At 37.0% G+C, this 26,130-nt stretch overlaps 1 protein-coding gene across 7 annotated transcripts in view; it reads right to left on the reverse strand.

Moving 5' to 3' along the window:
- The window catches only part of KCNIP4 (potassium voltage-gated channel interacting protein 4), a 394,946-nt gene that overhangs the window by 36,196 nt on the left and 332,620 nt on the right, over positions 1–26,130 (reverse strand). For 5 of the 7 annotated variants that reach the window (XM_050338784.1, XM_050338780.1, XM_050338781.1 and 2 more), the window contains one exon: positions 10,061–10,185. In XM_050338784.1, coding sequence (XP_050194741.1) covers positions 10,061–10,185 — 125 coding nt within the window. Of the gene's footprint in view, positions 1–10,060; positions 10,186–15,270; positions 15,373–26,130 lie in introns of all 7 variants that reach the window. The other 2 variants (XM_050338778.1, XM_050338777.1) reach the window with 1 other exon arrangement.

The raw sequence follows: 26,130 nt of genomic DNA on the forward strand, positions 1-26,130 counted from the left end.
TTTCAGATAAAAATACTGCTAATTTGAGCCACTATGGGTTTACTTGTAAAAATTGTTCTTTGCACTTCTTTTTGTGAGGCCACAGTGAAGCTGGTTACCATGTCAGAGATGCATAAATGGAGCAAGAAAAAAATTGTTAGAAGTACCGTGTAAAGTGCTTCCTAGATCAGTGTTTTTTCAGGCACGAGTTTCTACTTGACAGATATGGAGCTTAGTCATGGAGAGGTACAACATCTCATTCAAATACACTGCCCACAGAACACACATTTCACTCTTAATGCTGAGGAATTCAGTGTTCATTTTTCTCTCCTGTAAGGTTGAACTTCGCTATGTCCAGCTCCTGGGAAATTTCAGTTTCCCACAGCCACCAGCCCCCCCACTGGTGGTCCCCACTTTGATCCCAAGGCATGCTTGAGGAGGCTTTGATCAGTGGCTGAGAAGCAATCTCTCAGATAGCCAGGGACACTTCGAAAGGTTTGAGCTGTCAGACAAGAGACATTAAATTAGGCAGTTGTCAATGTGCAGCCCATGCAGCCTGCAAAACACTGGTATAATGCTCTTGTGCAACCCAGAAGGCTTTTTAGTGTGATAGTTAAGGCTTTTAAAAGTGTGTGGCAGTTAATAAGCCAGCCAGAGCGCCAAAAGGCTAGAGTTTTTAGACTTCTAGTTTCATGCTGTGTTTATTGATTCATGCTGTCTTCTGAGTTATTGGCTCCTATTTCTTCTGTTACACTCACCATGTCTAAGATCCTTTAAGAATATTTCACAACAGAATTCAGTGGGTTGAATAAACTCCATTACTTGAAAGCTAATATGAGAATCATTCACATAATTGAAGTGCAACTGCAAAAATGTCCCGCTGATCTAAAGAATATGGTCTCTGTCAGATACTTTAATTCAAAGGTAAATGCAGGTTGACCCAAGACTTGTAATAAACTTCCATGACACTGAAAGACTTGACCTTGAGGCTTTGTCACTTGTGATTTGCAGTTTTATTTGAAGATTTACCAGTGTTTATTTTTATCACAAATGTAGATCTAAAGACATTTGTAAACATAAAATAATTCTGTTGAAATAAAGAAAGGACTTCTGACTGTTTTCCTTATTTCTGACAAAACCTATACATTGCTGATTTTGTTCACGTTGAACAGGAATTTAAAGTAGAAAAAACATAAAGATCCAAAATAATTTGGAAATTCCTAGGATCCATGACAGATCCCTGACTCCAGCACAAGTAAGATTTTATCCTATAAAATCCATTTGAACTTCACCATTGATAAGTTTTACCAGAAGATATATTTCTCATTTTGCAGGCTTAGGATATCCACCTGAAAATACGTATGCCCACTTGGTGTTTCTGAATTGCAGTGTTAACAGGGAGACAACTTAGTACAAGATTTAATAGGAAATTACAATATTTAAAAAAAAAATTCTTTAAAAGAAAACTGGTAGCAAGAAAACCAAGTACAGGGATTTTTTAACAGTTTTCTTAGCTGATAAATTGTCTCACTGAATGAATTTATTTTAAGCTGTGTGTATATATATGTGTATATGTTTATAGCAGTTACAGGGTTCATGTCACCTCATGAAGAAAAGAGGACACATGGGAGAAAGAAGAATAAGAAGTGTCTACTCACTAAATTTTTAAATTACATCATCAGTTCTGCATTGCACCAAATGTGCAATTGCACTCTAATGTTAGTGATCATCCAGAACCCAAAATCCAAAAATTCCACAAAACTCAAGTGCCAGGCTCTGCAATGCTTAATCCAGATGCTGCAAAAAAAGTAACTGCAGTGAGGTGTAGCCAAAGGAGATATTTGGCTGCTCATATTCTAGTACATAAACATTTATAGTCCATATTGACGTACCTAAAAGCTCATGTGGTAGAAAACAGCTCTACCAGCAGATGAGTCACCTCAGCATCTGGCTGGTAGAGTAGAAGGTCTGTACCTGATGGCCCAAGTGAGCCCCACGGAGTGCACACCAGAGCACAGATCAGGGTACAGCCAGTTTCAGATAGGTGAGACTGAAAAGCACACAGAATAATACAATTCTAAATCTAATATTGATTTTTTTTTTTCCCCACGTAGAAGAATTTTGAGGTATTTGGTGTTTTGCACTACTATTAAAACTGGATTCTTAAAATCACATTCTTTTTATGTGCTGCTTAATTAGCAACTTGGAATCTACTTTTTTCAGAGATAATTCAAAAGCAAGCAGTCACTATTATGAAGACAGTCCTTGGTATGCTAGATAACATTTTTCCTCAAGTGAACACGACGTGAAGTATCTCCATGTAAGTCATGAGATGAATAGAAGTGTAGGGACTGAGTTCATTATTAACTTTCAGAAAGAAGATTTCAATCTCTGCCAGCAACTGTGAGACTAATTGAAACAAATATCTGCACTGAAGACATTAGTCTGTAAATTTGTGATGAGTAACAACTTGGTCCATCAAACTACTTCCAAATTATTTTTGCTCTTGTTTTTGAAAAGTTTCAAGTTTCCTCACTAACTCCTGAAGGAAATATATAATGAACGTAAGCATTATTTATGGCTGAGTTTGTTAAAATATTTTCACATAGATTTGTCTGAAATATGGAAAAGTTCCCTTTAAATCCCTAGTAAATGAATGCCAGAGCTTTTCTAAAATAGTAACAAGATCCTGCCTTGGCAAGAGCTGGTTATTTTAAAGTTTTTCTTCAGTCATCTAAAGTAGAGAAAACAATTCATATGAAGCACAACTGGTAAACAGGAACTCAACTTTAAAAAAGGGAGATTTGAGCTATGTGCATTATACATGTCTTCTGAAATTCTCTCTAGAGAGAAAAAGGTGATATACACAAATCTGTCTATTGACAGCAGACATGGTATCCAGCTTCTAGGCTTACTTGCTTGAGCTTCATTATGCTGTTGCCTATTTACATTATTAAGACAGGCAAGTCACAGGAATGTTCCAATATGGGGAGATGTTAATTTTCACTTTGAATTATGAGTATCTGATTTTTCTAGTATGATTCAGAACTTTTTTTTTTTTTCAATTTTATTGGCATTTCTATTCTCCAAATTTATTAGGTTTATATTCAAGAGTCACAACCTGTTCAGGTGTCATCTGAAAAGACAAGTTGCCGATGCTTCTTTGTACATACCTCCTCTTTGTGTCCATGACACTGCTGTTCAAACACTGTTTGAGCAGGAGGATCAGCACGTCTGCAAAAACTTTCAGCACAATAAGAATGTCTCATGCACTGAAGCCCAATAGAGCAACCCATCTCCTGTTTAATATTCAGTGTCACAGAGGGATATAGGCCAAATGGTTTTAGTGCTGATTCCCATTAGCCAAGAGAATCAAGTAAGAACCTTTAATTGATCTATATTTTTCTCCTAGGCTCTCTTTTGTTTGAATAGAGATTCTGCATCTGGAAAGACCTTAGTCTTGCTAAGATTGCATGCTGTGTAACTCTAGGACTTCTACAGACAGTCATCAAATCTTGAGGGAAAAGCAACTGCATTTACTGCTGGTCAAATGAAAAATCTTCTTTGCTATACTAGGACTCCACAGGAGAGGATGAAAAGCATATTTAAAGTCTAAGATACTTTCCCTGCAGGAATAAGCTTTGGAGGACTGATGTGAGGGGCAAAATACTCTTGCATTTGTGCCATTGTCACTCATGCTCAGTTTTTGGTTTTTCCTCACTTTTCTGGTCTGTACAGTTCTTGAATCTGCATTTATTCATTGCAATACAAACATCCAGATCCAGTGCAGAATTGAATGGGATCATAATGAACTGAAGACATTCTATTAACTCTGAGGTGGGGGACACTGACAATTCAGAGAAAGCTGATTCAAGCTAAAGTGTTATTTCTCATAGCATGAAAGCTTCCAAAGCTTCTGTTTCATAATATACAATGTTCCAGAGACATAAACTAAGAGGATTATATTGTCACTGACCCTTGTCATGCTTTAGAAAAGGTTGAAAAGGTTAAGTAAGGAAGCAAGGAAAATGGAATAGAGTTTCAAAATCTCTGTTTTGGATCATCACAGAGGTATTCAAACTCTTTGCAGCACTCATTTTTTAATCTCTTTTAGTGACAAACGCCTATGTCCCTTGTCAGTACGAGTTTTCAATTTATACTAAATAATTTCTAATCAGGACATCGATTATCTTAGAAACAACATTTTAAAGACAGAAGTGAAAGATAGAACTGTACATCTCTATTAGCCACAGATCAGAGGCTGTGCAAATAGAATGGCCATAAAGGTAAATATAAAATAATAATAATAAATAATGGCCAGTCTTCGCGAGCGAAGATCCGGGGAAGGTCTTTACACCTTCCAGCCTGCGCATTGGATTTTTTAGGTGAGACACAGTGTGCGCGGAACTGAGCCCACCCTTTAATCCTAAGGTTCATCTGCCGGGGCCAAGCGGGCTTGGACAGCGGCAGCGAGGTCCTCAGGATGTAGGTGGGTTGCCTTTAAGGGCTAACGAGCCCCACCTGCCCGGGAGTGGCCCTGACCGGGAATCGAACCCGGGTCTCCGCGGTGATAGCGCAGCGCCTTTACCACTAGACCACCAGAGGCTCCCATAAAGGTAAAAGCCATACATAAATTAGCATATTTTGAGTTAGGCACATGCATGGGTAGCGTGATGAGGGAACCGATCTTGGAGCTGTAACATTTTCTTACTATTATTGTTTGCTTCATTTGCAAAAGGGAAGAAAGTTACCTTAGAAATATTGGTTTCCCAAAAAATGTCATAAATATAGAAAAGCTACAGTATGTGTCCAAGGACACTTTTAAACATGTATGGCTTTAATTTACATTTTCTCTGATATACAGCCACCTAAGATAAATATTCATGAAAAATCCTTTCAGTTTTCTTGGAAAGTCTATTAGTTTCCCCAAACAGAGTTCTACAACAATTTTTATGAGAATAATCAACCAAAACTAAAAGATTATTAACATCTAAGTTTAGCACAGGAGCATCTTTTGTGCAGCAAAACATTATTTAAGTATTTTTAAAATGGAAATGTGCTATAGCTCAGCACGTTTATAAACTGTAAGAAATCTATCAATGGAAAAAAAGAGAAAGACAGACCACATGTTGAGTGCATGCTTGATAGTCTGTACAATTTATTGTGAAGTACCACTTACACTAGGCCTGCCACAGAGCCTTTGGTTTGAAAGGTTAATGACTGCAGCAATCACAATTTCAATTTACAAGAAAGAGGATGACAGGAAGCCAAATACAAAATGGAAAGAGGTCCCACTGTGATGGCAGCTGAGCAACAATTCATCAATGAGAGCACAGGAACATTGTAAAACCAGAGTGCTGGGGACAACCTTTTGAGCCTGAGTGGGGCTTAGGACTTCTGTTATGCTCGTTTTTCAAGGATAGTACAGAAGCTTTAAAATGGCTAAATTACCTAATACAGACATAAGTTCTTTCTTGATAATTTTCTTTATAATAGTTTCTGGGTCATCTGAAGGTGTTTATCCTACCTCCTTAGATTTCCTTAGTGTATCTCCCCTTTTATTTTAAATGCTGACCTTGAGTTCTACCAAAACAGCCATCGTCCCAATAGGCATTTCACTTGTCTTTGGGTATTCCCTGCAGTTATACTCTACCTCTTGCTTCCTCAAAGCATCAGCTATCCTACAGTGTGATCTGAGACTTTCTAAAGCTTTCAGGCATTTACATGTACACAGAGATACTCTCTGAGACCCTGTGCTCTTTCAGCCTGGATTTTACTTGTAAGTTGCCTACAGTGGAAAATCAAATTGATGAAAATACCCTTAAAGATTTACCATTTTATTTTTGTATAAGTAAAAAACACATAATAAATCAAACTTTGTAATCACCAACACTACAGAAATACAGAGTATTTGCTGCTTTCTCATCTGAAGTCAGTCATAATATATTTGAATAATTTGAAGTCATAATTAAAAAATAACTGGAGGTAAACTGTGAAAAGTTCTGTTCATCCCTATCTCAGAACAGCCATCCTAGAACTCAACAGGATTCGAGGAAATAAGCAGGTTGGAGTGAAAGTATGTAACCAAAAACTTTTCAGTTAGTACTACTGTGCTGTAGGACACTGTAAATTTGGTCTAACAGGACAACTATATCAACAGAACTACAGTAACTTCAATTCATCCCTTAATTTATCTTTCTTTATCTAGTTAAATTATTGAAGAGCTAGTAAGAAAAGCAAATATCAAGTGAAAAGAATAAAGTATAGAGGTAGGATCTGCACAAGTTTTGATGGTGTCACATTAAAGATGTGTATCTGGGTGTTTCTTTAAATCTTTTCAGAGGAGTTTCCTTCTTAGTGGAATATTAAACAGAATATCACAGACTCACAGAATGGCTGGGGCTAGAAGATACCTCTAGAGATTTATGGTTCCACACTCCTGCTCATGCAGGCCCACCTGGAGCAGGTTGCCCAGGTCCATGTCCAGACAACTTTTGGATATCTTCAAGCAGGAAGATGACACAACTCCAGTGGACAACCTGTGTTGGTGCTCAATCACCCTCACAGTGTTTCCTGATGTTAAGGAACCACCTGTGTTTCAGACTGTGCCCATTCCCTCTGTTCCTGGCACTGAGCATCACTGAAAAGAGCCTAGTTCCATGTTCTTTACACCCACCCGTCAGGTATTAATATATGTTGGTAAGATCCCTGCTGAGCCTTCTCTTCTCCAGACTGATCAGTCTCAGCTCTCTCAGCCTTCTGTCATAGGAGAGGTGCTCCAGTCCCTTAGACAAGTTTGCAGCCCTTTGCTGGACTCTCTCCAGCATGTCCATATCTTTCTTTTACTGGGGAGCCAAGAACAGGCCACAGCACTTCAGATTTGGCCTCACCAGGGCTGAGTGGAGGGCTGGTGCAGCCTCCCAGTGATCCCCTGGCGTGCTGGCAATGCTTTGCCTGAAGCAGGACATGGTGCCATTTGCTGCCTTTGCTGCACAGACACATTTGCTGGCTCATGCCCAACAAAGCAGAATTGCTTTCCAGCTGGTTGTCCCCCAGCATGTATTGGTACATGGCACAGACACACGAAGCACGCAGAGGTGGCAGCATAGCATTAACCTGGATCAGAAAGAAGGGGAGTGGGGAGGGAGGTGGGCTGTGGCAGGCAGAAGTGGATGATTAACCACTGTAAGGGGGAGACTGTCTAAGCACAGACCATGAGAGGCACTGCAGTGCCATTGTGGATCAGTACCCATCAAAGCCCCTCAAATTGTATTTGATAAAAGGTAGAAATGTGACAGGAAAGGTGAACTAATCAGCGTAGGTAAGCTGCTAATAGAGCTGAGGTGGATCTATTCTATCAGTTCTCTGAAGTGATTGGAGAACTCTGACCTAGCACCAAATTTCGCAGTAGTAACTGATAAATATGAGACACAAAACAAACTCCAACTCAACCAAAAGTTTGAAATCCTTAATTTCTGAAGTTTAATGCTTGGGTTGAAGAATACTACATTAAACTGATTTACTTTTATAACAATCACTAGCCCTGGGCATGCTTTACAGCATTTTAGAAAGTAACTGATAATTTTGAAATGATATTACACACAAAATGCCTGAAGTTCATGCTCATTAACTCTAAATAGTCAAAGATATGTCACACATGCATGTCTTGAATTACCACGTACTGATAAGGAAATGAAACACTTGAATAAAGATGTATTACCACGTCTTACCATCGACACTCCTTTGCTACAAGTAGAACTTATACACTCTTGGAACACAAAAGCATATGAAGAGCTGCAATTCCTCTTTTCAAAAAATGCTAAAATGGGAATCCACTAAAATACTTCCTTATAACCTACCCTCTTTCTCTATACCTCATTTTATGCAGAGAATTATCATGGTTTTTCAATTCTTAGACTCTAAAAATAATTATTCTTAGAGAAACAGATAGAAGGCTTATTTTATCCACTATACTTTGTACCTTTTTGCCTTAGATAATTAGGGACATTAGATCATGTTTTACAATGCCTAGGGAATACTGTCATTAACAGGGGAATGTTCTCTGATACCCTGAGGAAATGAAAAGCTTTTAAGAGCAATCACTGCTAATCACTAACATGTCAACATTATATACCTTCTGGAACTGAGGATGATATATGGACATGACACATTAAGTGACTCTGCCTTACTTGCATTGAAAGTTTTCGATAAGAATGTATGTAATCCATCCCTTTGCATGGCTTGCTCTCTTTACAAAATGCATGACATCTAAGACTTCTGCAAGATTTACACTTCTTGTACAAGCTATTGAAAATATCCTCTCTGATTTCCATAGTTTTTATCATTATTATACTTTGTTACACAACATCATTTGAGTATTAAATGCTAAGGGCAAGAAGGCAGCCCTTTTCACACAAGAAGGGTGAAAGAGAAACTAAACTACAAGGTGATAAATGCAATTAAATTCATCTTTACCTTCAGCTCAGCAGGAGACTTAACATCTGTGCAGTTGCATTATTCACAGCTGAGAATGTAGATTAACATTAAACATAGCTGATTTGCAAGCAATTATTATTAATTTTTTTAATATCAAGTATTTTCTATCCAATGTTAGCTGCAATATCCTACATAACTGTTAATCACACGAAAGACAGTAGAATAAAAAGGCCATTTTTAAAATTAAACAGATTTTAATGCTACTTACTAAAATCTTTTTGACTCATTTCTCTGCTGTACCAACCATGCATGTCTCACATGCCAATAACAAGCCCAGCTCCCCAGGGCAGCTAATAGACACTGGAAAAGGAGTCACACTATACCCGTGTACTGGGGTCTCAGGTGGGATGCCTGCCAACTAAAACCATTGGACCTACCAACAGATCACACAGATCAGCAAACAAAAAATCACAACTAATTACTGCCAGGAAAGGGACCTAAAAAGTTTATAGATTTGTAGAACTAAAGAATTTAAGAAGTCATCTAATGCTGTTCACAAAATGAAAAAATTCCTCTAGTGCAATTGACATCAATTTTTTTTTGTGACAGCTACTGTGAATACAAAAATCAAAATCTTTCCTCTTACTGACCAAATTCTTCAGGAGTCTCCCATTATTGCATCTTTGGACAAACAACCTCAATGCAACTTTCACAGAATCATAGAATCAGATGGGTTGGAAAGGACCTCTGAGATCATCAAGTCCAATCCTTGATCCACTACCACTGTCATTACTAGACTGTGGCACTAAGTGCCACACTCAGTCTCTTCTTAAACACCTCCAGGGATGGAGAATCCACCAGTTCCCTGGGCAGTCCATTCCAATGCCTGATTATCCTCCCTGTAAAGAATTTCTTCCTAACATCTAACCTAAACCTCCCCTGGCAGAGCTTAAGACCATGCCCCCTTGTCTTACTGAGAGCTGCCTGGGAAAAGAGACCGACCCCCATCTGGCTACAACCTCCTTTCAGATAGTTGTAGAGTTGTAGTTGTAGATTGTAGAGTTGTAGAGTGATGAGGTCTCCCCTGAGCCTCCTCTTCTCCAGGCTAAACAACCCCAGCTCCCTCAGCCTCTCCTCACAGGACTTGTGCTGCTCAAGTCCCTTCACCAGCCTGGTTGCTCTTCTCTGGACCTGCTCCAGCACCTCAATATCCTTCCTGAACTGAGGGGCCCAGAACTGAACACAATACTCAAGGTGTGGCCTCACCAGTGCTGAGTACAGAGGAAGGATCACATCCTGCTGGCCACACTGTTCCTGATCCAGGCCAGGATGCCATTGGCCTTCTTGGCCACCTGGGCACACTGCTGGCTCATGTTCAGCTTCCTGTCAATCCAATTCAATATGTCTTTGAACAATATCTTATTATACTAAGTTATAATTCTCTTCTAGATGCTTTCTATTTCTTGTGTGTCTTTTGGTCATTAAATAGCCCAGCTGTTGCAGAGAGACTGTTTCTTCACCTGACCAGATATACAGTATTTAGCTGCTGAATCCCATGAGCTGCACTGCCAGTCACACTTACAGAGCTGAGATTGCAGTGGCCTATCCTATAAATCAATGGTAAATTCAAAAAGGAAGTGCTTACATTCTTGAAACCTCTATATAAGATCTGAAGTTCCTTCTTTGTGAATTTACTCTGTGCTTCCAGCAGTTCAAGAGCTTCAGGTCTATGTCGTACTGTGGCCATTTCCATTTCATCTTCTACAGTGTCTGTAGAATACAAGAGACAGAGAAGGAAAGCTCAATAAGAAATATAGGAGGTAAAAATACCTAACCCTTGCAGGAAAAAAAGTGTTAAAAGACATTCTCTTAAAGAATTGTTATAACAGCTTTAAAGAAAGACATCTATCTGCTTCTGTGGCTGCAAAGAATAGAGAACAGCAGTGATGGTCCAGTGGTCTGGATATCATCTCATAAGTACAAATAGCAATAAACTGGAAAGACAACAATCTGCAAGGGCATGCATGACACAATCAGTATGACTTTTCTGTTTCTACAACTTTTTGACCAAAGGAAACAATTTTTTAATAAAACTTTAGTGACTCCAGAATACTGCAGATTTTCCCTTGGTTAGTTAATGGACATGAATTCACTGTATCAGGTTAGGATTTTTAGTGGGTTTTTTATTGTGAAATTGGCCTTTGGAAAGTGTGAGATTGATGTTGCACATCCAGCAGCAGACCTTACTTTGAGTATGGTATAACTAATCCTTCAGGGCAAACATTACTGATGGTGAGCAGCCTAAGTGGGGAACATGATGATCTTAGTGACCTCTTCTTTAGGTGAACAAGAATGTCAATATACATATTCAAGGCTTACAGTTGAGTGCAGCCCTAAAACAATGAGAGATAGCAATGCATTTTTCCCAGGTAGAGTTTTAAATGTGAAAGTTCAATAAAATTGCTAAAGAAACTTACAATATGTATTTATATATGGGATGTAGGTAATTTATCTGATCAAAAATGTGAATGTGTGTATCCATTTTTAAGTACTTCAAGTATTAAACATAACTTACATAGTATTCCAAACTAATTTAATGAAATCACTGCCTTATTCTGATTTAAGTTATACCAACTACAGAAGTGTAACAAGAGAACATGCCTAATTGTCACTTCTACAACGCTGAAGAGATATATTTAATTTCATCAAAATTTGATACTCTGCATCCTTAAAATAAAGTTTTATTCACTTCAATATTTATAAGAGCACAATATTAGAATAGTCTCTTAAAACAATATCATGCCTACAGTTTCACATACTTTTGTTCTGCCACAGTGCAGTGATAACTTTCAACTGCTTGGGAGAAAATTGGCATCAGAAGATACAGTTTAGATAAACAAAAAAATTAGCAACCTTTAAAGAGATACAATCATATAAACTATTTGGATAAATCTTCACAAAATTTAGGGCCTTGTCCCAAGTCTGCAGTCAAAGATATGTTGTTGTTAGCACTCAGCTCAGGAAGATGACTGCAGTGTTATCTAGATGATTTCAGTGTCAACTCCAGTCTTATCTCAGAATGTCTATTGTGTATTGGCTTATGGCAAACTATAATATGACTCTATGATTCATTTTTTTTAATACATGATCTCATAAAACTCACAGACCACTACCATCTTTGTGAAATTTCCAGTCTAAATGCTACTGACAAAACTCTCAACTAACTTTACATTGACCTTGCAGTGTCTGATAGATGTTTTAAAGGGCCAGAATCTGAACTCACAAGATAGATTGTAAGAAAGTCTCAGCTCTCTTCTATAAGAATACATCCTGAGGTGCAAAGAGGAAGTATTGAAAATCCTGCCTTTACAGATGACATTGGAACAAAATAGTTTCAGAGTTAAGAAGCTGTCTTCCTAATCAAAGGAAGGTGTACTTAAGTTCTTGAGTCCCATAACAACTCTGCATAAGAACATCCAGGGTTTATTTTGCATAGATTCTAAAGCTCCACCACGTTTTAAGGGATTAATCTTTTATACTTTTTTATATAGTCACTGAAGTCTCTATAAAAATGTAATGCTGTAAATATAAAGCCAATTTTTTTTGTCAAAAGCAAGGAAACACTAGGTAATTAATTAGCAAAATAATCAACCTGAGAATAAATACTATTGAAAGCTCACTTGTATTTTATATTCAAATAGCTTTATGGGATTTAAATGGACTTTTGTTTAGACAGAAAAGGACTTAACTGGAAATGAGTTCTCTAAGCACCCATTTGTAAAACATCTGGCTACCTAGAGAGACATCTACAAGCTTTTCTGGAAGCTAAATGAGCACACATAATAAATGTGAGGCTAGAGATAATGGCCAGACAAAGTGATGCTGAGCACAATGTTTGGTATATCCTTAGCAATAAATATTTTAATTGCATTTAAATGGTTGGGTGAGAATGTAGAAGACTGCAATGGGGTGATGATGTCTTTCTGTTAATGAAAAGTTCAGTATAACACTCTTCACACTCAACTTCTGTAGTGTCTTATAGATATAAATAATAAAAAAATTAAGATCACCATAAACTTCCTTAAAATATGCCAACTATGCTGATTAAAATGCTACAGCATTCACGAGTCACTTCCAGGTTTTTTTCTTCACACTTCTATCTACCGTTATCCAGGCTGGAAAAAAAAATCTATACTTGAAAATATTCAGGGAAAACGTGTGAAAATGTATCTATTTCTAAACATTAATGATTTCTATGGCATTAGTTTTTTTCAGTTCTTTAGTTTCTTCAGCCTAAGAAAGTTTAGTTCTTGTTTTTCATAGAAAGATAACATGCCAACTGAAAACCAGAAACAAATCCACATTCCCTCATTAATATATTAAACAAAGCATTCTTACTGATTTCATTAACAAGTAGCTTTCTTACAACTAAGTAGTAAAGATGGTTTTTAATATATTTGCCACACGAGCTAGGCTTTGAAACTTTCACTGTTCATTAAAGAACAAAATGGTGAAAGCAATGCAAAATCCAGACATATTCTTCAAATAATGGCAGCTGGAGAAGCATGTCCAAAGTTAGGCTCAGTTCATATCTGTAAAAATTGTGCACATGAATTACCCTGCACAAAATCCAGATTATAACCTCCCATCTCTTTAATAACTGCATGCACACATACTTTTCCAAAACTATTCTTCAGATTAGTCCTATCTCTAGCACATGCATTTGTCTAAGGAATGACGGTTTTAAGTTTAGACTTACAGACTAAAGCACACAAATAAGAAAAGTGTTCTTTTAAATGTTTTGTTTAATAAGAATGCTGAAATATGTTCAATAGGAATGCTGAAATAAGATTTTACTTATTCAGATAACCTTTTTCTGTGCATATTGATAGAAGTTAAGTGCAGGAGAGCAAATTCAGGCTATGCAAATTTCAGCAAGTTATTTGTTTTAAAAATATTCCACTGATAATTTCTAAGAAATTCACATCATTTGACTGTTCACTGTACACAGTGCTGGTTTCATTCCTAGTACACTATAATGTTGCTTCTTTCATGCTAACAGAAATCAAATAGGATAACAATGTGTGTCTACAATGATAATCTTATTTAATATTTTCACATAACATTTTTACTTAATATAGAACTTCATTATTGAGGAGAGTACAGAGAAAAATGCTGAATGCACCTTTTTTTACCTCTTGGTTCTCAAATACAAAATACTTGTTTTACTTCAACCTCTCATCTGGTTTATAAAACACTTTCAGCAAAAAAATACAAGTTTTAAATTTTCAAGGTTATTGAAACTGACTCTAAATATTTTTGATTACCTGTGCAGATGAAGAGCTTGCATAGAAATGTGCAAGGAATGAGGGATGTGTTGCTTTCCAACCAACTTCAAACAATCAAGACAGACCTTCTATTCATTCTGGTTTATCTCCTTTATTTATTCCATGCCCGTCACTGGAAGCGTTCAAGACCAGGCTGGATGGAATTTGGAGCAACCTGGTCTAGTGCAATGGGATTGGACTAAATGATTTTAAAGGTCTCTCTTCAAACTCAAACAATTGTGTGATTCTGTGATTCCTTTTATAGTTTAAAGTTATTTTATTCAGGTAATACAGCTGAATGTAACTTCTACACAAAAAATAATGATCAGGTGCCATGACATTAATTGACCTTTTCAAGCTATCTTATTTTCAATGAAAACACATCAGCTGAAGCCACCATGAAAAAAATAAATCACCATGCATCCAGAAATTTAGAGCTTCTCATCTTTGAGATCTCAAATACTTAGAAAACAAGTACCACCATTTTCTCTACAGAGATGCATATGAAAGACAGTGAAGGGGAATAGCAAAGAGAAACCCTAGATCCATACCTCTGAAGTCTTGGCACTAGTTCATAGCCAAGTCTTGGCACTTGTGCATTGCCAAGTTGTCTTGGGTTGTCTTGAATTCATTAGACACAGGGAACTGCTCATTTTTTTACCTTAGATTGACTGATATGCTTTATCAGAGGAGTATACAGGAAGCACATGAACCACTCAGCTTCTACTTTTAGGTGCTCATATCAGTGCCTAGAATCAAGTCAAATTAATCTAGACCAAACTGGGCCCACAGAGGTACTTTAAAATCAGCTACAGTAGACAATTTATATAGGAAGACATTAGTGTTATTACTATAATTAATCTCTCTACAGGCATATATATGTATATATGTATTGATATCTCTCACTCCCTCTGTCCCTCTATTTTTATCTGTTACCTACACTGGAGAGATTTTATGTCCTCACAGCATATCGAGATATTAAGGGTAATGTCAGTGTGCTCTTCCTTTACCTCCATATTCACACACTTTTTTATCCAATTTTATTATTATTTTTCTCTCAGACACCAACTTTAAGTCCCTAAACAGTTTGATGTTATATAATCAAAACCTTCAGGGCCAAGCCTTTCCTCTCAGAGCAGTACTGCTGGCATTACCCTGTGTATTGGATAGCAAGCATACAGAGACATGTATAAATATGCACAAAAAGCTACCACTTTTCAAAGACATGGTGAGTAGGTAACAAATTTAATCACTGAATCACTTCTCAACTCACTTGAAAATCATAAGTGCCAACCCAACAGCTCCTGCGTGGCAAGCCCTGCCACTAGTATCTTGCCATCCTACTTTGCACAGACAAATCTGTTACCAGCCCAAAAATCTGTTCATTACTCGATTTTAAACCTCGATAGAGCATATGATTACTTCAGCAGACATCTTGCCTCTCAAATGAGCAGTTAATGAAAGTATGCATGCAAACCTAAAAAAAAAAACAAAACAAAACAAAAAACAGATGAAAAATAAAACTTGCTTTGAGTAACAGGAGATGTCGTTTTGGCAGCCGAGCAGGGTAAGAGCTTCATAAGTCGCTCTTTAATGCTGCGTTTGGTACTGTTCTGAGCGTAGAGGAAACCTAAAAAATATATTATCAGGACTGTTAACAAAAGCTTGAGAACAATTTCTGTACATGCTGCAGAGTTCATCATTATAGCAGAATACTGATGGGAAAAGGCCAAACAGATGGCAGCCATTGTGAATCACAAAGGGCAACCAGAATTTTTGAACAGGACAACAAAACTGTTTAATCTTTGTATCTTTCCAGAATCTTTCCAATAAAGGGGATGTTTTTTTGTTGGTGTGCATCTCTTTTAATATTCTTATAGCTCATTTAAGTTCTTATAACCCACCTTAAAACATCTAAGAGAGAAGTATCAGATTATTTAATTGAAACAACAGAAAGTAAAAGAATGTTTGTAACAATTTTAATGACAAATATTTTAAAGACTTTTAGGTCTATTGTGTTTTGAAATGGAAAACAAAATTAAAACCAAATAAAACCCCCAAAGAGATCTTTTGTTGTCCTTTCTGGCAGACTTCTTGTTCCACGGCTGAGCTTTCCCATACAATAAATTTATCAATCGTGGTAACCAACCTGGTACTTTTGCCTTTTCTGGATATTAAAATAAATAGACTGTAGCCACTCTCCCTTTAATATTTGGTATACTACATCTATAAAAAATAAGTATCATATATACTTTCATTTTAAATACTGATATGGCTGAATAGTTAATGTTCATGTGCCACAAAGCAGATGAACTGCATTACCCTTATTTACTGCAAAGGAAATTGTCTGAGTAACTTCCTGTGAGGTCTAACCAACCATTTTATCCAAAATGGATGAAATGAGCAAGCATTGCCTAGATGGATATTTGCTGCAAACAGCAGACTTAACATCTATAAAGCAGATGAGTAACTGATTTATGTTCCTGAGAAAGGCAGAGCTTGGTTTGGACATTATGCAACTCCTGCACTTTGCATCTTGACTGCATGCACAGAAACACAAACGCTGCTCTATGACAGCTCTTGCTGCAACAGCAAGAGTGCAAAACAGATGGGGCAAGAAATGAAAGACACAACTGACAGGTCCTCTGCTAAGGGCACAGGTACCAGGATAATCCTGGTTATCCTCTCTACTGCATTTGTGCGGAATCCTGGTGTTAGTGGTGTGATGAAGAATTGTTTTCTTTCTTTCACCAAACCATCTTGAGAAATGTATGTGCTTGTATTTGGGAACAGAAGGGGAAAGCAAGAAGGCTTTAAGGATACTCAACTTTGCAAATAAAAGAAAAAATATTTCTCAGTTTTTATATGAGCAAAACACTTGGGGAAATGAAAAAGAAATGGGGAGAAACAGGAATGACTCAGCCAGAGCCTGAAAAAATTAACCAATGTTCAGCAGGCAAATTCTGCCTTTGAGAGAGCAGCAGTTTTAGCGAGAGGATAAAACAATCCAGTTTCAGCACAAGATTAGATGGACCTAAATTACCACCTCAGGAAATGTCTGAACCTTTTAATACAAATAACAAGAATGAATACATTTTTTTATCTGTAGCATCTAACCATCAGCTCAATTCAGAAACACTGTGCAGATAAATGCATAAAGTAGAAGGCAATCTGGGATCTGATGGGGTCTCAAAACCCATATTTTTATTTTGAGTATACAGCCTGAGCCTTTAAATAAGTAGTTTGTTATCTCAGCTGGCAGTGTCTTCAGTATCACACTATGTTTGTATTGTACATATCTAAGCACAAAGGAAATTTGTTTATCTTAGAGATTTTTTCCTTGTATTAAGAGTTCTTCTAGCATAGACATCTACTCCTATCTTATTCACTTAAGGTTTACAAAGTTTTACTATCCATGTATTACTTACATAACTACATAGGTCCACACGAAGCTCAAAGCCTTGAGTAAGCAGGCAATTTTGCTACATTTAGGCTCACACAAAAGCTCATGAAATTCAACGCAAACCATATAGGCTTTGCAGAGGTATGAACAAGGTCAAAACCAAAATTATATGCATGGGAGAAACTAATATCAGAGGAGTAACGAAGTTAGGAGGACAGTGTAATTTCTGTACTCACTTCTGGCAACTAGTTTAAAATTCTGACACTACAGTCAGGGCAGAGGTGAAGGGACCGGTTTACAGTCTCACAGTAAGAAAAAGCAGCACGGAAGCTTTTCACTCAGTGACTGCATCCAGTTTATTCTGTAGCTATTGCAGTCTACTGTTGTGATCTCCTGATTAGTGCTGTAACTTTCAGTGTGATGTTTCATGAGTCAAAAAATATTTAATACAGAGAAAACATGTTGAACACTGGGTCTATGCTGCATCAGTGTGTAATAGATGTAAAAACACTAATTAACACAGAAGTGTTAATTAAGATTAAATATTGTAATTATTTCTGTGAATTCTGTACCTATTTGCCCAGTGTAAAACAGGTTAAGGAAAAAGCTGTGGCCATTAAGAAGTTAATTACTCTAAGAGAAATTAAAGTTATTTATATACAGTAGGAGACATCTTTAAAATGGTTGTTCACAGAAAGAAGAAGGGCTATGAGACATCAACACACGGAACATTATGGACTGATGCTGCTCCCTTCAAATTTCTAAAACAGAAAATCACTAATTCTTATCCTGAAAAAAGATATTCAGAGGAAGCTGAATTTTCCTAACTCTTCTCGGTCTGTTTTTTAAGACTGGGTTGACTAGAAATTTCACAGCTGCTATCCCTAACCCAGTCAGGCAAAAAATCCTCTGGGGTAAGTGTGAAGGTTCTTCAAATTTAGGTTAGTTAAGTGGTGCTGCTTGCTTTTGGATTTAATAATTTGCTCCTGCAATGAAATTAAACTGTGAGACACATTTTTCCCCAGAATTCACTGTGGGAGTGTCCTAGAACTCATATCCATATGACACCACCTGGAATTTTGGGCAATTGTCCCAAGAGGTGCTTACGTTTCACAAACTGTTCAGTAACTGGAGCATGGCTTACATATTCTCATATCTAGGTACTGCTGTACTGACACCTGTGCTGCATACAGACACTGGGCACACCTGACATCCTGTAGGAGTGGCTGCTATTTAGCATGCTTTATATCTGTAGTCACAACTGTTAAATGCACTAATGGCTTAAACTTCTGATTTACAGATACTGAAACTAGAGAACTGTAACGTATTAATAAAAGTTAAATTGAGAGTACCATGCATACATATGGCCAGTACAACTGTTTTCTGAATTACTACTTTTAAAAATAATATTTGTCCAAAAGCATCCAGATCATTGTTATGTGGGTGACCTAATCACTTCTTTATCACAGTGTTGACACTGCTGGTTATAAAAAAATACAAATACATATAAATTTTCATAAACTATAAGTAATTTATAAATGAACATATATTCCTTATCATATATATCTACATCTTAACTCTATGTAGATCTTAACATCTACATTTTAACTCTATGTAACTTTTTTCAGACTTATGAACCCTGCTTTAGAAAGACAGTACATACAAGATATTGCCCTGTTGTTACAGAGACAAGCGAGATTACCCCAGACTATCCAGACGAAGAGTTTTCAGAGGCAAAATATCTGCCTAAGTGGGATTGGTTTGTTTGAAAATTTTTTGTAGTCAACATGAAAGCCAGGGCAAGTAGGGCCCCATTTCGCTGGTGCAGCTGATAAATCAGTCTGTCTTGCATCCCAACTAACTGCACAAGATAGACAGTGCTATTCCTGCTCTTGCACACCCTTCCTGCCTACATCAAATGCTCTCTGTTCAAAGAAGCACCCTCCTGCCTCATTACTGCGTTTTTGTAATGGGATTTAAGTGATAAATATCAGCTTAGAAGGCACAGTCATTTGAGTCCTTTAAAGAGCTTTTGGAGCTAGTAATCATTTTATTTAAAAGGATGTTTCTAATTCAAAATATAGAAACAATTCTTCCAGCAAATTCCTCCTCCACTGTTGATGAAGGACAAAACTCACCTGTAAAACTACCTCTTTATTTCTCCCACTTTTTTCTTCTCCATGTATTTTGATGTCTGTTTATTTGTTTCCCTTCTCAAAGTCTCTCTCCTTTGTTTGGCAAAGTCAGCAGACTAGCTCCCACTATTTAAGTCTTATTCCAGTTTTTAGTCAGCAGTATTTACAATCCACTGGTCACATCCAGTGCCTTGACAGTATAGCTAAGCTTCCAGTAGTCCTGGAATCTGGATTTTTTTCACCTACAGGATTTTAGGTCCTCCCATAAAAATGGGAAAAATGTCTATGTTGTATTAGTTCTGAATATGATTTTTTTTGAAGAGGTCTAGACCTGAAGTCCAGGCTGGACAGGTCACTTTTCTAAATCTAAAATTTTTCTAGGAAGGTGACAAAGATTCTTAAAACCAAAAGGCAAATGCCTGAAGTATTTTCTTGACATGATGATTTATGCTCAGTTTCAGCTGTATGATGGAATTTCTCCAAGGGCTTTAAGGGCTGGCAGCTCCACTAAACTGCTGATGGTTCATCACAGATGGAGAGGCAGGGGAGACAAAGTGAAGTGCAGATTTCATATTCACAGTTCAGGACTTGTGGAAGGGAGCCAAATCAGAGTACATGAGCCTTCTGCGTAGTAAGTTTGGGAATGGAATAAAATTATGTACAAGATAAATATTTATAAGTCTCAGCCTCAGTTCTTTGGAAACACCTGCCAAGGAACTGTGTGAGTTATCAGTGGCTTTTTTTTTTGGCAAGACAAGAAAACATTCTTGACAATCTCATTTGTCTGTACATATGTATTTGAATACTACTGCCCCTAACTTTCTGGTTTTCATTACAAAATATACTTATCAGTTTCACTGACTTCTAAAACCATATAGACCACATCAGATCAGCCATGAAGATACGGAGTTAAAAGCATTTTAGGGAATACCTTAAAACACTAACTCAAGAGTCAGATTGCTTTCCTTTACTTTATATTCACTTGTACATGCTGTTTTAAATCAGTCTCACAATGGCAGATGAGATTAGGAGCTGTTAGTCACACTTCTCTACCAGTAAATTAGAGATTAGAGACAATTGGGAATTCTGGAGGCCAACAGGACTTGAACCTGGATTGAAAATGAAGGGCAAAGAAGCAGTGATCTTGTCAAAATTAATAACTACATTGGGTATTTGTGGGATTGTCAAATGAAAAGGATGATCTCAGAGGTCTTTTTAAGCCTGGCTGATTCTGTGATTCTGTGATTCGGTGATCTCCAGAAGCATAAACTGAAAATTGCAGAGTTTCTCCAGCACAAAACTTGGGAATATACTAGTATGCCAAGACGACTTCATTAATTTAATACCTCTTAAAACACTTGCAATACACTGGTCCCCTATGACAGGAAACACATTCATACCAGATCACTTTCTTTAGAAAAATCTCACTTGAAGTGGACCATGTGAACTTATGAAAAACTGCAAAATGAACCAGATTTCTTTGACTGTTACACTGAACTATGCAGTTTGCTGTCTTTTTCTCCTCCTTCTGTTGTTTATTAGAAGTTTTTAACTAGCTGTAATACATATAAATGATCACAGAACAACTTACATCAACAAAAATTTACTTATATTGTGGGGATCTAGAAAGGAGACAGATCAGGAAGAAGAGGTTTTTAAGTTAGATGAGGGATCAGTTCAAAGAAAAATAGGAAGTAGATGGTGCAGAGAAGTAATAATAATAATAATAATAATAATAATAATAATAAAGAATCTATCCTACACATTAGTTTTAAGTCAGGCTTTTCTACTATCCTGAGCAATCAAATAATTTAATGTTACTCTTAAGGACATTTCTACCTTAGTATTGTTCAAAGGGATTTTAGAATTGAAACAAAAATGCTGAACTACAGCTAACAACTTTTGTAGGAATCAAAAGAGACAAAAGAACTAATTTTTTTTATTTTAAGTTCAGTTTTGACTCAAACATATTTGTACAGCTTTAATGGAATTTAACAGCTTCTCTCAAAGAAACAAGCAGCAAATATAAGCTCTGGGGCAACGAAAAAATGACTCAAGAGCGCTTCATTTCATATTCAGGAAGGACACTCAATCTAGGAAAAGTCATTCTGGTTATGTCTCTTCTCAAGCAACTTGATGCCACAGAGACAGCAAGTGATGCTGAGGAAGTGAAGAACTTGCAGATGGCTTACAGGTACAGAGAGTGAAGAAAGTGGACAGTAAAGTGGGCGTGATATGGGCCCTAGCACTAGGCAGATTTGTCTGGACACCTCAATGGTAGTGTCCCCGGCCAGTGAAGGAAGCACCTGAAGGGTTGGCACCATGACAGGGGATGGGGGTGGAGGAGTGGAGGTGAAAGACCCTATAAGCAATCAGAGTGTCAGGAATAGACGTATGAACCCATAAACAGAACCTGTTAAAGAAGTTGAATTTCTACTTTTCTAAAGTCACTAGAGTGACTTTATATGGTTTAGAGAAGGTTCACCGAGTTTTGCAGTTTAGGAAAACTTATTGACATTTCAATTTAAATGAAAGATCAGTTCTAACCAGGAGACTAAAAACCAGTGGCATGCAGTACTGTGTTTTGGAATATGAAAGCAGAGAGAGAAAAATACTATTGTATGGAAACTAGAAAGAGCAATTGAAAACAAAAAGATTAGTCTATCAAAAGTGAGTGACAGAAATCAAACAGCTGATATGAGATGAACTGGAATGAAAAAGAAGGGTTCAGCACAGAAAGGAGAGAGAAAAAAACTGTTAAAGAGCAGTTAAGACTCTGAATGAGAAAGTAAATAGGGAAATATTAAAAGTGCTGAGAGAGCTTTCAAATATTTATTACCTCCAAATTTAGCTTCTTATCTAAACTGTGTGTATGGTGTATGTGAACATGTACAATGCTGGACTCAGGCACGCTTCCGTTTGCCAAAGGACCAGCAGCTGGAGTCAGACCAGGGGTGTCTGGCCTGAGGTGTCACGCACTGGAGCCAGTGAGTTCTCTGTGCCACCCACTGGAGTGGGTGAGGGTCCCAGCAACTATGCTGGGTGCATATCCTGAAAACCACCTACTGGGGGATCCAGTGTGAGTGAGGGGCTCAGTGGCAGCAGCTGGACAGGGACCACAGGTCATAGCCCATGTGTCTGGTACCAGCTGCTGGGAGGCGAGTGTCTGTGTCTGTATTTCCTTCAGATCATGTGTATGGAGTGTGTTATAGCATCTCTTAACAAGCACACCAGCAGTTTTTAGAGAAAAATCTTTTCATACTCATTAGGAAAGTTAAAGACCAGAGAGAGATACTTTTAATGAATAATTTGAGGAGTATACCTTCGTAGTGTTCACACTATTGTCCAATTATTCTGAGTGGAAATAATTAACCTGCAGTGCTCTAGGCTGTCACTGTAATGTGTTTTTTAAATGCTTTATATGAATTTAGAGAGAACTGTCACAAAACTGTGAAATGAAACCAGCACAGGCTTTTCAGTTCTTCTGAACTAGTCAGTGAGACAGCTGTGACTGAAGTCAGTCAGGAAAAGGTAATTTCTAAGCCTGCTGTCAAAGTAAACAGCAAATTTTTCCACATAATTCTGTAGGATTTGTATGGAGCTTAAATTTTATATTCCACACTTAAATTGATAACAGTTTTCTGCAAATTTTGGTGGTTTGGGTAAAGCTCATTTTGGTTGGGGGTGATAATGACATTACACCACCATTGTACACATGACACCACACCCTTCTGAAACACTAACAGTTTTCAGTTGCTAAGCTGCCAGTCTTGAAGAACAGTGCTCAGCGTTCCACTGATGATCTGTATCCTGCTTCCATAAAAACTACATTTTTGAAACAAGACAGAAGAGGGGCACAACAAAGTAATGAAGATGACACTTCTTTTTTGTAAAGATGTTTAAAGAAAGCCAAAATTGTGCCATTCATTAAATGCTTTAAAATATAAAGAAATAGAAGAAAAGGGCATCACCATCCTTCCTCTTCATCAATTAGCCTTAAAATATGTTTACACTTGCATTTCCTTTGTACAGAGTTATAAATTACTTAATGTAGTTAGATGCAGTGCAACCTACTAACAAAGTAGTAAGAGCAATGTTTCATTTTAAAATTGTTCTGGTTTCCATCAGAATAATTCAGCTACTTTTCTAGCTTTTAGAAGTGTGTGTACAGTTCCACCTTGGAAACCATTCTAAGCACACAACAGATGACAGTCTTAACAAGAATTAATTTAATTAAAAATACCTAGTATGTGTGCATGATGAATTTTAGAGGCTGGGTAAGTGTGATGTATTTGCAATCAGACTGCCTTAGAATTAACAGATACATTCTTGTCAATGCCATTTTCCATAAGGACCATTGTGTAATTTGCTATAAAATGCAGAACTTCTACTCAATTTTCTCATCCATCTTGACTACAGTTGCAGTCTGAGACTATAATTAATCTCAGATAGGTTTAAGAATTAATGATCTGGATAACACTGTTCATATACTGAAAATTTTTCACCAGAGTTCTAAAAGTGATAAATAAAGAAGTCACTTTGAAGTAACAAAATCTCTTTTTTTGTCAATATAAGAACTTAACTAGCAACAATTTCATGTGCAGTTTAAGGCTCATTAAAAATGAGGAGTCACACACTTTCTAGTATGCTACGTACCACGATGCATTTGCACCATTTTAAAATAATGTTTAAATAATTTACAAAGTAAAAAGAAAAAAAATCAGAATTTCTTTCTCTTAGTAAAAATAAGTCTGTGATTCAATGGCTGACTCCAACTCCCTGGCTGCGGGTCCCTAACCCTCCCTCTCTTCCTCAACACCAATTCCCACCACAGCATCACACTGCCTAAGAACAGTTCATTCCTTTGCAAACCCGGTTCTATTTCCTGATGCAGCTGAGAGCACATCTCTGCAACAAATTCTTTCTGAATGCCATGGATTCTGATGTATTTGGGTGGGATTAGAACAAATAGTTGACCTGGGAAACTGGAGGCATACACTGCTGCCAAAGTTCACATAATGCTGAAACGTGGTTTTGTTTTCTACATCACAGAGCTGGAGGGAAGGTGCAGAGTGTTATTGAAAGAAGAAAAAAACGTCTTCCTGCTAATCCTTGCAAAAGAAAGAAGTTGAGATATTCCAAGATACTTTCTGAGATTAGAAATTGCATTTACTATCAGCTTTGTTCAAGAGTGTTTTGAAAGGCATCTATTCTATTACAGCTGTAGGATATCATGTATAGCAAAATCATGAAATGATTAACTAGAGAGAGCCTGAAAAATGTTAGATGATTGTACACTGTCATAATAATGAGATTTATCTAACACATGCAGTAGGTCCGCCAAAAAAAAATCAAAAAATCTATTTTTGTTAGATTTTCTATTATTTACAACATTTACAGGGCTGGTTAATTCACAGAGCATTATAAGGACAATAGCAGAAAAGTTCTTTGGTTTCACCAGACAAAAATCGTAATAAAATTATTTCCTTGAACAAGGAGATGTGAAATCTGGCTTATAAAGGAACTTTAAACATTTGCAAAAAAAATTAGGAAAAAAGTTTCAAGTGATCACTGCCTTTCCATCCTGATGCTTTGCTAACCATTGCAAAGGACAGAAGAAAGGATTAACACTGAACATAAAAGAAAGATCACTTACTGAATAAGAGTTTAAACCTTTAGTTTTTGGACAGCTTTTTGAAGATGCTCTTCTCTGTGAACCAACACTTGCATACACAGACACACACAAAAAAACCTACTGCAGCGTACTGATGCTGATAGCAAGTCTTCTCTGTGGTAATTCAGGTTGCAAGATAAAAGAAATAAAGTTCTGCAACAGGGAGGTTTGATTATTTCCTCCTGATTTATTAACTATTAAAAGATGTCCTTTTCTGTGGTTGAAGTGCTTTTCAGTTGCTAGTGCTCAATTTCTTCTCTTTTGCCTGCAGCTTCCATTTCTCCATATAACCTTCATATTACAGTTCTCACTCATTGTGCATTTAGTACATCCTTGGTTTAGTATTTCCTGAATTTTATTCAAAATCTGCTACTAAGATAATTTTCCTGCCTTGACATAAAGGCTCCAATTATGTTTGAATAAAGCCCTCAGTTTTTCTGGTCTAAAGTAATTCCAGCAGAAGCAGAACCCCATTTCTTATTATACCCCTTAGATGTTCATGTACAAAATAAAAAGTAAGTTACATCTAAGAAGTTTACTCAGTGCCTAACAGCTAGGTGGAGAAAACCTATGGAAGCAAGATATGAGTATCAGTAAACTGTTTAATGTGCAGCCTTTTATGCTTGTGGAATTTAACTCCAAGGAATATCTGAATACAGAAAACAGTTCATTGTAGTAGGTCTTGTTTTACACAGAGTATGATGTGATTTTAACTCAATGGAGAAAACCCTTAATTCTGTTGAACAAAATTCACATTCAAGAAGATTAATGCATGATTGTAAGCCATTTGCTTTGTTCTGTTCTAACAGTCATCAAACTAGGGTTTGTTACCAACACAGCAGAGTGCAGAATATGTGAATATCAATTCCTGGGAAGAAGTTCTGTAACTAGAAAAGCATATAAGCACTTAACAGTCCAAATACACATCAGTAATAGAGAGGTTCTCAAGTTTTTCCACTTTGTAACCCAAACTAGAAAATGATAAAATAACAGATGGATCAGAAGTGTTTTTTTAGAAATAAGATAAAATAGAAGGCAATGACTCGGCAAACCAGAGCACGGGAACTGAGCTATGGATAGAGCAGGTAGCTTGTAAAAAATTAGAAACAGCTTTGGAAGAGAAACACTAGAGCTGGTGTCAATTGTTGAAGATTGGGAAGCAGAATTAAAGCAATA

The sequence above is a fragment of the Myiozetetes cayanensis genome, unplaced genomic scaffold, assembly GCF_022539395.1.
Source record: "Myiozetetes cayanensis isolate MyiCay16 unplaced genomic scaffold, myiCay2020 scf7, whole genome shotgun sequence".
NCBI classification, from domain to species: domain Eukaryota; kingdom Metazoa; phylum Chordata; class Aves; order Passeriformes; family Tyrannidae; genus Myiozetetes; species Myiozetetes cayanensis.